Source organism: Triticum aestivum, chromosome 5D (assembly GCF_018294505.1).
Source record: "Triticum aestivum cultivar Chinese Spring chromosome 5D, IWGSC CS RefSeq v2.1, whole genome shotgun sequence".
Taxonomy (NCBI): domain Eukaryota; kingdom Viridiplantae; phylum Streptophyta; class Magnoliopsida; order Poales; family Poaceae; genus Triticum; species Triticum aestivum.
In genome coordinates this window covers 363,834,978-363,847,973 of record NC_057808.1, presented here as the reverse complement: position 1 = coordinate 363,847,973, position 12,996 = coordinate 363,834,978, and the positions used below count along the sequence as shown (strand labels likewise).

General features: G+C 42.7%; 1 protein-coding gene across 3 annotated transcripts; it reads left to right on the top strand.

The window, feature by feature from the left end:
* The first annotated feature begins 202 nt into the window (after positions 1-202).
* On the top strand, positions 203-10,583 carry LOC123121783 (purine permease 3). Of its 3 annotated transcripts, none has more exons than XM_044541831.1 (3): positions 203-1,111; positions 5,914-6,000; positions 10,041-10,583. In XM_044541831.1, the coding sequence occupies exons 1-3, from the start codon at positions 299-301 to the stop codon at positions 10,371-10,373; spliced, it is 1,233 nt and encodes a 410-aa protein (XP_044397766.1). In that variant the 5' UTR covers positions 203-298; the 3' UTR covers positions 10,374-10,583. The 3 variants fall into 3 exon arrangements, with proteins under 3 accessions (XP_044397766.1, XP_044397768.1, XP_044397767.1); XM_044541833.1 differs by having other exon boundaries at positions 5,948-6,000; positions 10,041-10,557; XM_044541832.1 differs by lacking the exon at positions 5,914-6,000.
* The last annotated feature ends 2,413 nt before the right edge of the window (positions 10,584-12,996 follow it).

Genomic DNA, 12,996 nt, shown 5'->3' with positions numbered 1-12,996 from the left:
ACCTAGACTTAATTAAGAATTCTAGTGTGTTTGTAAGACCATATTGATCTATTTCTATATAATATTAATAATTAGGTAGAATTTTCACATGTCATATTTCTTATCAAGAAAAAATTGTGTGCGGAACACCCTATTCTCAAATGCTAGCTCCGCCACTGGGTTTGAGGGTACAGTGTACTCCTATAAGACCCAATGCATAACGCACGTATATGGGCAGTTGAGCCGAGTGAGAAAACGGTTTGTTCGTGTGCGTGCTTAGGCCACAGCAAAGCAATCACTCGGCCGGCCGTCTCATCTCATGGAGATAGAAGCGACACCGCTGAGCCCGCAGCAGCAAGCATACAATGACGGTGGCGGTTCGGACCAACGGGCCGGCGCCGGCACCGGCGCTAAACCACTCTACCGCAACCCCGTCGTGGTCGTCAACTTCCTCCTGATGGCTGTTGGCACGGTGTGTGGCCCGCTCCTCTTTCGCGCCTACTTCCTCCACGGCGGCACGCGCAAGTGGCTCACCTGCCTGCTCCAGACCGCTGCGTGGCCGCTCCTGCTCCCGCCGCTCTGCGTCTCCTTCTTCTCCCGGCGCCGCCGGCAGCGCGAAGAGAGCGCCACGGAGGCCGCTCCTCTCTCCCTCATGTCGGGCCGCCTCCTGGCCGCCACCGTGGCCATCGGCCTCGTGATCGGGATCATCGACTTCCTCTACGCGTACGGGCTGGCCTACCTCCCGGTGTCCACCTCGTCCATCCTCGTCTCCACGCAGCTGGCCTTCACGGCCGTGTTCGCGCTGGTGGTGGTGCGCCATCGGTTCACCGCTTTCTCCGTGAACGCGGTGGTGCTGCTCGTCGTGGGCGCCGCCATGCTGGGGCTGAACGGCGGAGGGGACCGCCCCGCGGGGGTGTCCCGGGCGCAGTACTACGCCGGGTTCGCCATGACGCTCGGGTCCGCGGCGCTGTATGGCCTCGTGCTGCCCCTGATGGAGCTCAGCCAGGCGCAGCACGCGGCGCGCGCCGGCGCGGCGGTCACGTACACGCTCGTCTTGGAGATCCAGATGGTGATCGGGATCACAGCCACGGCCTTCAGCGCCGTCGGCATGCTCGTGAACCGCGAATTCCACGTAAGTTAATTTGTCAGATGCAAGTCTCTTTCGTACAACTGCACTATTGCTAGCTGCTGCCGTTAATTAAGATCGCAACCACACTGTTGTCAGGGCTGGCAGTAGTATTATTACACGCTTGCATCGCTGACATAGTAACAAGATCTTACGAAAACGATAGGCCCGCATGGACCGCGCGGCACGAGCACATCGCGATCAAGCAGTGCTGTGCGACGTCTCCACCTTTGATCGAGTCCTAACGCATTTTGAAAACGTACGCTTCTAAAGATAAGACGCGGTAGCTGTGTTTGAAGCAGTATTGGTTTGAAGCCTACTCCTAAGACTATGCATGTGCTATCAAACTTCATCAATTTGACTCACAATGGCTACATCATGGCGGACTCACAAATATTTACTCCATCCGTTTCTAAATATAAGCCCATTTAGAAATTTCAATACGAACTACATACGGATGTATATAGACGTTATTTAGATTGTAGATTCGCTCATTTTCCTCCGTATGTAGTCCATATTGGAATCTCTAAAAAGACTTATATTTAGAAACCGAGGGAGTATTTATCCGCATAATCATCCAATCAATATAACTCCTCGTGCTTTTATACTTATGCGAATCTCGCTGGTAAGATTAGGTGGTTATGTACTTAGTGTGGACCTAGAAATGATTGTCGCAATTGCTTTGAGAAATAGCCAACCATAGGAAATATATGATTGGATTTTCTGGATAGATGAAGATAATATTTGATTTGTTAAGAAGATATCGTATTTGATTTGTTAAGAAGATATTGTAATGCATGTTGAAGATTGTGCTCATTTCTAAAACGACGTGTATTTATGAATGTCGAGACTATTGTGATCACTTCTAAAACGACAAGTATGTACGGATGGGGACACTAAGACGTGTTTGATTCGTTCAGATAAGAATTCGAATATCAATCTGATTAATAGCATATGTAACATAAGATCAATAACATATGTAACAGATGACCGCAACTCATAAAAAAAATGTATTTCCCGTTTATCGGTCTCAAAGTTACCACATGGTAACTTGTTACAAAAGGGCTGGTTTCCAGAATGTTAATTAGTTACATGGTAATAAAAGAGTGCAAAAAAGTTTGTTCAAACATAGAACGCAATAAATTATGATGTTGCAATTGTATGGGTGCAAGTTTACCACATAGTAATCTGTTAGAAAATAGGCTAGTATGACTCCCCCCCCCCCCCCCCCCCCCCACACACACACACACACACACAAAAAGGCTAGTAACTAGCCAAAAGTAGACAATGGGTCATGGTGCCAAGCGAGGATGGTATATGTACCTCAAGCTCCTCTGAGATGTGTGCAGTGTATAGTACACTAGCAATCATGCATAAATAATTTCAGAAATGCAGAGTGGTAGTGTTAATGTATGTATATCACACACCAATAATTGCATCGGGCCGACATGTTGACCGGGAGAAGTTCTTTTCCATTTATGTCTATTAGCTGGCCAGGGACAACTTGCACCGATGGAATGTATTTTCTTCTCTTCTCTCCACCAGCTGGCAAATCCCCTATCATCATGAGTGTGGATGTCCTGGACACATCGACATGTGGTCCGGACTATCTAACCGACCAGTTTATCAAGAGGATCCGAGCTGGTAAGAGCAAGTATAATATGGTGACATAAGCAAGCTAGAAAGACTTAGATATTATATCTTTGCTTAGTTAAAAGGGAGAGAATAGAAGAGAGAAGGAAAGCGGACTATAGAATACGAGTCAGCTATAGCACGAGCCTCAAAACACTTTGTAAAATTGTAAGATGGGCCGGGCACTAATAAAATGGTACATATTTAAAACTTACTACTCCATACCTTTCAGTTTATAGGGCTCAATTCAAAATCTCACCAACTAAGATTGATGGTGAGTGATGAAATGATTTTTGTAGTTTACAAAAGTAATCAATTAATGCACTTATTTAATGCACGGATGCGTGATCAACAAATGGCCAAGAACTTTTACATGCATGGGTGAGTTTTCTCTTAATCTTTCCATGCATCGATTTAATGCACTTTAAAATCTGAACATGTGATAGAGAACAAAAAACTGAGACTTATAACAAAAAAACTAAGTTTTTAAGGTAAGCCCTATAAATCAGACAGGAGATAGAATTGTACATACCGACTATTGCGTTGGCTCGATGACATGACAACTTATTATAGCCGATTGCTGGTTGTATTATTAACCATGCTCTAAGAGCATCTACAGTCGGTCCCCTCAAATCTTCCCAAACATCCGGGCGGACAGCCAGATTAGTGCCCCAATAGGGGAGAGAATGAAAAAGATGACATAATTGGACCCCTCATTTTGTCCTCGTATATTCGGGTTGTCCGTGAACCCTCATACACATCCCATATATGGAGAGGATATAGGATGCCCGGGCGTGTCCGGGCAGTGCACCACATGGGACTTGACCCACCCTGGACCATCTCTTCACTTCTTTTTTTGCTTTCTTCATCTTCACCAATCATATACATGTGACTGGATATGTGAGGGGGGAATGTATGTGCACCAACAAATAGGGACTTAAATAGACATGTCCAAACATTGACCGGACTCATCGCGAACATTTGAGGGCCTAAATTTGCCGAGTCGGACTGTACATGCTCTATCGACGCTAAAATGGTCTGGTTTCTGAATACATATGAATATTGCATGCAGCTAGGGGCTCCCAATTTATTCCGATATGGACCGATGGGGCTGGACCAGATTGACTAATGCGCATCTAATTTTACTTTGTGTGGGCGACTAGTTTACCATTTTGGCTAGTGGACCACGGGTAGAAATATTGCACGCTTGGGTAGTAATCAATATTCACGGGTAAAAATATTGCACTACTCAAGTGTGTCCCTGCAGTAGAAATGTTAAATAGTAAAAAAGAAATCTATGTCAAAAGAGCAATTGTGTAATTTTTGTAAAAGCTTTTCAAAAATAAATTTAGTAAAATGCGAGCACCAGTGCTAAGTTTGAAAGTGCCCTTCTCAGCTCGAGCTCATATGAGCACAGGTGAACAATAAGATATGGAAAAGTTGAAAAACAAAGTGAAAGAATCAGTTTTTTTTGCCAAACTTTGACAAATATTTTCAAAGCTTGCAAAGTGTCATCATCGAATGACATTTGTGGAAGTGATGGCGAAAAAAAACCCAGAACAGCACTCCAAAAATTCCCGTTTTTTCTAGGATGAAACTTTGTAAGCATTGAAAACATTTGTCAAAGTTTTTCATAAAATAAATTCAGAATTTTTCTGAATTTATTTTTAGTTGTTTCAGATTTTACAGTTCACCCATGCCCACTTAAACCCTGATAGACAGATTCCACCGAAAGAACCAAATCATCTAAGCTAAGCTCAGTTTGATTCTGTTTAGTGGTTCCAATCATCATTATTATTGTGTGATGGAAAGAAGTAACTCGTGTGATGATACATTTTTTGTGAGCAAAAAAAATAATATTTCCCATCCGACGTTATCATGGTTGAAGTGCCTTGAACAAAAATTGGCGTAAGATAAGGAAACATCATCTAGTGTGACGCAAATATGTGCTTTGTAGAAAAAAAAGAATCGTGTGAAAGCACAAAGCATCAAAACAAATTTCAGATGATATCAATGTAGGGTAACGTAGCAGAAAACAAAAATCAGTCATACTACATACACGCCGAGAACCACTATGAAGATGCATACATGGTTTGATCTAATCATTACGAGCTCGTTGCAGCAGCGGAAGAAGAGTTTGTGAAAATCGTCGGTGCAAATTCCCATAACTAGGATTTTACAACCTCGCAACCACGAGAACTTTTCTTCCCTCGAACAGAAGTTTGAATGTACGATCTCTCTACCGAGTTGCACACATACTGTGTCAACGATCCAACAACGCTTCGCTACCCAGAACTAATTAATCGCTACCAGAGACTAAGCAGCCTTGTGGCAGAACGAAACTATTTCATGGAGGACGGGAGAGAGAAAGAAAGATCACTGCATGCCATTGTATGAGAGCTTGAGTGTGTTGGAAGGCTCACCAACATTGCCCCACAAAAAGGAGGTTGCCCCCAATGGGGGCCCCCTCCTAGCATATTGTCACACAAAAGGGGGAGATTGTCCCCAATGGGGCTACCTCCCATCCAACAGTTGGCACAGAAGGGACGTGCTGCTCGCCCCCCTCCCTCCCCCCAAGGCCCTCCTCCAACATTTTCTCACCAAAAGTGGGGGGTGCCTCAAATGGCACGCCCCATCCAACATATCCCACAAAAAGGGGATGTTGTCCCACATGTGGGAGTAGCCCCTTGGGGCTATCCAAGAAATTCCGGGAGGCCACGGAATATTTTAGGTGCCTTCCGAAATTTTTTGGATGTACTTCGAAACTTTTCCGGATTGATGGTTTTCTCCGAAACACTTCTAGTTTTCTCCCCAAAACATTTTCAATGTCTCCGAAACTTTTTTGGTGATTTTCTCTCAGGCGCCTAACCTAGTACTCCGCAGATGGATGACCCTTAAGCATGTGACCCTATACATTCGGTGAAGTATAGACGTGACCCGAAACTCCTTCCGATCAATTATCAATAATGGAACCGTGGACACCCATATTGACAATTATACCCACACGAATGAAATTCGGGTGAACTTTTAGTTTCGATGAGCTGTTCCCATTGCTTCACGATATGTTAAAAAAATCGAGGTGAGATTTATCTGTATCCCCGTGAATCAACAACTTGTTCACCATGCCAGTTTCCTTGTTACCAGTTTTGTTCACTTTTTTCATTCCCGTGTTTCAGCATCTCTTGATCAAATTATACTTTGTCTGGCCAGACGATGATGGATGCCGTGATACTGAGAGGGCCCAAAGAATATTTGATGAACCTGTAAGCTGCCGTTGTGATCACATGTGATAGTTGACATTAGACAAACCCCAAAGTACATCATCTGGTATGAAGGAACTTGATACTCTCATGGTCTAAGGAATTATGCAAACATTAAATTTCTTTGTGTTATAAACCATGAACTTGTGACGAATGGATCTCATAGCACAACATCAATTGGGTCTATTCAGCACAATTGGGTCTATTCAGCCCAGTTGTTCTTCTAATATATATTGTGTCCTCAAAGTTGTGGGCATTCTCATGCCCATGATCAGGAAAACGGAACCAACATGCAACACTTCAGCTAGTCTTAGAGGCATGATGAGAAATCTATTTTACAGTTTATTATTCCGCACATGCACATGGGTTTTCCTATGAGCCTCTTGGATATCAGACTTGAGAACCATTATTGCAATTGTAGCACAGAACATAAACATAATTTTTGAACATGGAAATAAATAATAACATTTTTATTGCGTCTAGGGCATATTTCCAACAATCAACAATAATTTACAACTTTATGTAGAACAAAATAATATCTTTTACTCTTGTCCATCCCGTCGTCGATAAGTTAGTCACCAACGAAGTGCGGTATTTTAGTAACACCCTCACTGGACTCAAATTCATCATAACACCATAGAGATTGTGTGGGAAACGAACAAGCATGGCTCCAAATGAGTACATGAAAATTTCTATACAATGAAAACACTCGTGAGAAGCGACAAGAAATGAAGCACATGCCAACGTAGGTCAAAACATAAAAATCTTTAAAGGAATAAAAATGTCACTACAATTTACATGAGAAGCAACTTTAATGGCAGTTGAAAAATACTCTAACCAAAAGTTCACTGCCATAGTAACATATGCGAGATACAAAAATATATAATCCGATGTCATGGATATATGAACACAAAACATGTGCGTTAATGCTGGTAAAAAAAATACATCAAGCACAAAGTATGGCAACATTGCCCCCTCAAATATTGCACATTATTGACAAAATGGGGTAGTTCTAATATTTTACGTGTACAACCTATATGAGAAATAAAGGAAGCAACATGGATGTGTAGAAAATCATGGAAACATATGTGGGATGAAGCAGCCCTACCAAAAAGCTGACACACATGATAGCATGGATTTGTGTGCAACATGTATATGAGAAGTAAAGGAAGCACATACTTGTAGTGGTAGAAGAAAACATGATTACCATAATAAGGAAGTGAGAAATAATGGAGCATGGTCAATGGTGGTCAAACAAATTTTTGTATGGCCAAAAAAAATATAAGAAGCAATGGAAGGCAGGAAGAATGTTGCAACCTTCATTTACAATGCTATCGAAATACGATCTATTCCAGTGCTCTCGAGATAACATCTATCACGGCAGCTCGAGAGGCAGCATAGCCGGTGGTGGTTGAAGAGAAATTATGTACTATCAAAATAAATATAAGAAGCAGTGGAAGCATGCTTCAACCTTAATTTTCTGAAAGAGAAGCATGCACTTTTTGGAAGCAACTAGTTAATTCAATCTCAACATAACCCATATCTTGTGGAAGCATAGAATTGTTGAAACTATGAATGACCAAAGATTTCCACCACTATGTGGGTGCACCATTATATGTTCTACATAACAAATTTCATTGAATTAATTGGTGGTTTTGTTAGGTTACACTCTAAACTGACCAGGCTCAAGAGGTTAGTTGCAATTGCATTCTCTCTGCCCTAGTACCAACAATGAGAGCAAGTTTCTGTGGTTGCAAACTATATAGATCAAATAAGCTATGTAGTGCACATCAAAAGCAAGGATGATTTGAACCAAGAAATTAGTGCTATATCAACATGACACCATAATTGGTAGCATATAAGTTTGTAAAATTTGTCGCCAACATGTATGTGCATGTTTACCAGTTTAGGTGAACAGTATACCAATTTCACTAGAATTAATTGGTGATTTTGTGAGCTTATACAGACAACGTGATGGGAAATCACATGATATCAATAGAGTTTGATATTAATAAAATGCAATCTGCTGGTACAATTACTTGCATTTTACATATTTCAACTAAGAAATTGCCAAGAAAATCGATGAAATAGATGCTAGGGCAGAGGAAAACATGAGAGGGGCGATTTCTTATAGTTTCGTGTGTGCTATCGATGTTGCGAGGAATGGCCAATGCACGATGGGACCCGAAAAGGCGGCCTCCACTGCTGATGAGCCTCCCCATCACCTGGTGTGTCGACCCGCTGCTGGTGAAGGGAATCATGGTTAAATAGGACAGCAATGTCGCACTAGCACAGTGGATTGGGGCGCGTCAAAAAGGGCGGCCCAGGGGTCAAAAAGGCAGCATTGGTAGAGAAAATATGGGTGACACCGACAAGGAAAACATAAGTGATGCGGTGGATGGTGAGCTCGACCTCGAGGACGGGTCAGGCGCAGTCGAGAGGAACAAGGTGTGATTAATTAGGGATAGAGGAAACAGACGAGGGATTACCATGATTTGTTGCATGGAGAGAAGGAGGTTAGCAACATGGGGAGGGAGGATATCTGGGTCCTGAGATCAAACATGAATCAACGGTGCAAGAGTAGTCCGACGACTGCTTCCTATGAGACTACTGATAGCAAATATTTCCCTAACCATTTTGCATGCTGGTAGGAAGGTTGAAAGTAGTGGTGGAGCTAGCCCAATCATCGAGCCTCGACAAGATTTAGGCAAGGTCGTCCCGATTAGAGTTCCCCAAAGAAACTCGTACTTGTATTGTACTACCACTTTTCTCTATGCACCAATGAATATTTACCATCAGAACTCGAGGCAGTCGCCTGGGCTCACTGGGTTGTAGCTCCGCCACTTGTAGAAGGTGATGTTTTGCATAGCAAACCGGCTTGTACATGATTCAAGGTGAAAGTGGTTACGATAATTTCTAAGCAAAATCATTTCCGAATCAGTTTTCATAGGATATGGTAAGAGATTTTTTTATGTCCGAACACAATCTGGTTCGAATCCGATATTGTATTACAGAATATATTACGCCATAGGATAATCCTTTTTCCCTAGTTGTATAATTCGATCTTTTAAATATAGATATCCGATTTATGGGCGGAGTTTTAAGTATTAAGTAGCAATAGGTGACTATTCTTTGCCTATGAGACAAGACCTGTGTTTTTTAGTGATTTTTTGGCTTATTTTAGTACGTCCTAGTGCTTTATGTGTATTTAAAGTGTATAAGTAGTAATACTTGCCCATTTTTTATTTGATTTATGTATTCTCCGTATATGCATGTGGTAGATGACCGTTTCTGATCTAAGGTCGTCCCGTTACCGTACCATGTTTGAATCCGCATAACCCGGTATTGGAATCTGCATCTGTCCCGTTCCAAAATCCGAAAATAAATCTGAAATAGGGTATGGTATAGGCATTATCCGTCTGAATCTGATCCAGTTTCACCCCTACATGAGTGGTGGAGAAATAGGGAGCTCATTACAAAAATATATTTTATTTTTGCGAAAAGAACTTCGAGTAAGCTTATGGAGCAAATGTCAAATCTTAATCCATCTGCTAGATAATGTATTAGTTTTTATTTGAACACATGGATGAACTCAACATGTGGCCACGCGAGAGCATTGAGATGGAGGCAGCGACAATGTGGAGTGGCGGCAACGATGGATGCAAGGGTGGCGGCTAGGCTTCATGGTGTGGGATAAGGTTGGTGTAATCACACGGGAGGGAGGGACATACAATTGAATGTCATAGAGGCATTGTTTGACGACAGAGAAGATGAGGAAGATTGGCTAGTGTAAGAAGAAATAGGATGGTTCTTGGATCTTGATCCGTTGGTTAAAAACATTAACTATGATTTAGAATAACAAAAAAATATTGAGCTATAGACATACCTAATTTTATGTGTGTGAGCCTAACTTCACTCATCATAAAGTGTCATATGGAAATTGGTGTTTTCAATATATTTCTTGTTCAACGAATTGAAATTTTGATTTTAAGAGGAACACCAGTAACTGAAAGAAATTAAGGATTTCCCTTGAAAGGGTGCAGGAAATTCCAGACGAAGCTCGGAGGTTCGACCTCGGCGAGGCAGGCTACTACTTTATGCTCGTTAGTTCAGCCACGGCTTTCCAGTGCTTCTTCATCGGCACGATTGGTGCCATCTTCTACGGCTCGGCGCTGCTCGCCGGTGTCATCATGACATTGCTCATCTCTGTCACCGAGGTGTTTGCCGTCATTTTCTTCCATGAACCATTCAATGGCACCAAAGGTGTCGCCCTCGCGATTTCTATCTGGGGTTTCATCTCCTACTTTTATGGTGAGATTCGGACCAATGAGCAGCAGTCCAACACGTCAACGGATAAGGAGCACTTGGACCCGTAGATCAATTTGCATTGTGGTAATGTTTGTACTTTCCAGTAAGGACTTTGTGCTCACCAGGGCACTTATTTTCTTCAGCTTTGAAAAGTCAAAACGAGTATTGTAAAGTTTCAAACTTTGTCTAAAGAATGTTCATCATGTATTTCATAAATTATTCATCATGTAGTCAAGAAATATTCATCATGTATTAGAACATGTTCATATTGCATTTAATTTTTTTTAACTGTGTAAGCGTTTAAGAAAAAACAGGAAAAGGTAAAACAGAAAATGAAAAAAGTGAAGGAGAAATACATAAGAGAATAATATAGAAAAAGGAAAACGTGAAAAATGGGGAGAAAAGAAAATAGGAAAAAAGAATTAGAATTAGAAATAAATAAAAAGAACCAAAGAAACAACACTAAAACCGGTAGCCGAAGAAGAAAGAAACCGTAGAAAAACATGCGCGATGACAAAAAAGAAAACGTCCGGCTCGCTCCGCTATTTTTTTTAACACAGTACAGATGCAAGCTAGCGCTCATATACATGCGCATACACTCACCCCTATGAATGCACACACACACATTCTATCCCTATGAGCACCTTTGAAAGACTGAGCCGACATATCATCTTGAAATTTACGAAGTCATCCTAGGCAAATCGTCGTCGACGGGAACATCTCCTCCCACTGAATGTGCATCGCCGAAAATCCTGAAATAAATCCAGGAATAAATGCGAGCACCAGGACTTGAACACTGGTCGGCTGGGGATACCACAGTCCCTCTAACCATCCAACCACAGGTTGGTTCGCGGCTTGCTCCAGTATTGAGCCGTGGAGCAAAGCAAGCCTTTGCGGGAAAGCAGGGGATGTTATATGTACCACTTAGACTACCATAGTGGAGACTAATTTAGACTAGTAACTGTTAGAAAACGTAGCATGCAATTTCAAAAATTTCCTACGTTCACACAAGATCTATCTAGGAGATGCGTAGCAACGAGAGGGGAGAGTGCGTCTACGTACCCTCGTAGACCGTTAAGCGGAAGCGTTTATCACGCAGTTGATGTAGTCGTACTCTTCGCGATCCGATCATGATCCAACCGATCTAGTGACGAACAGACGGCACCTCCGAGTTTAGCACACGTGCGGCTCGATGACGTCTCCTCCTTTTTGATCCAGGAAGCGGGAGAGGAGAAGTAGATACCATCACAACCAACACGACGGCATGGTGGTGATGGTAGTGGTGGAACACCGACAGCGCTTCGCTAAGCGTCGCCGGGACGAGGCGGTGGAACTACGGAGTAACGGGAGAGAGAGGGGTGCCAAGGGCTTGGTGTGTTCTCTTGGGGCACCCCTCCCCTCTATATATAGGTGGAGGGGCGTGGTAAACAGCCCCTCCAAACCCTAGGGCGCAGCTAAGGGGGAGAGGACTTGAACTCCAAGTCCAATCCTATTCCTACTAGGACTCCTTCCCTTTTTGCCTTTCCTAGCCACATGGGCTTTTGAGGACTTGGTGCGCCTAGCCCAATAAGGCCAGGGCGCCTCCCCGCAGCCCATGCTAGCCCTTGGGTCGTGGTGGAACCACCTGTGGACTTCCGGACCCCTCCGGAATCCTCCAGAACCTTCTAGAAGCATTTCGGTACAATACCGAAAAAACTGCATCTTTTTCCGGAACCCAAAATATGCCTTCCCATGTATAAATCTTTACCTCTCGACCATTCCGAGACTCCTCATGATGTCCGAGATCTCATCCGGGACTCCGAGCAACATTTGGTTACCACTCATCAAATATCCCAATACTACTCTAGTGTCAACGAACGTTAAGCGTGCGATCTGCGGGTTCGGGAATTATGTAGTCACGACCGAGACACCTCTCCGGTCAATAACCAACAGCGGAACATGGATGCCCATATTGATTCCTACATATTCGACGAAGATCTTTTACTGGTTGAACCTTTATGACAACATAAGTAATTCCCTTTGTCTGTCGGTATGTTACTTGCCCGAGATTCGATCGTTGGTATCTTCATACCTAGTTCAATCTCATTACCGACAAGTCTCTTTACTCGTTCCGTAATACATCATCTTGTAACTAACTCATTTATTCACTTTGCTTGCAAGGCTTCTTATGATGTGTATTACCGAGAGGGCCCAGAGATACCTCTCCGATACTCGGAGTGACAAATCCTAATCTCGACCTATGCCAACTCAACAAACACCTTCGGAGATACCTGTAGAGCATCTTTATAATCACCCAGTTACATTGTGATGTTTGATAGCACACAAGGCATTCCTTCGGTATCCGGGAGTTGCATAATCTCGTAGTCAAAGGAATGTGCATTTGACATGAAGAAAGCAATAGCAATAAAACTTGAACGATCATTATGCTAAGCTAACGGATGGGTCTTGTCCATCACATCATTTTCCTAATGATGTGATCCCGTTATCAAATGACAACTCATGTCCATGGTTAGGAAAGCTTAACCATGTTTGATCAAAGAGCTAGTCAAGTAGAGGCTCACTAGGGACACATTGTTTGTTTATGTATTCACACATGTATTTAGGTTTCCGATCAATACAATTCTAGCATGAATAATAAACATTTATCATGAATAAGTAAATATAAAACAACAACTTTATTATTGCCTCTAG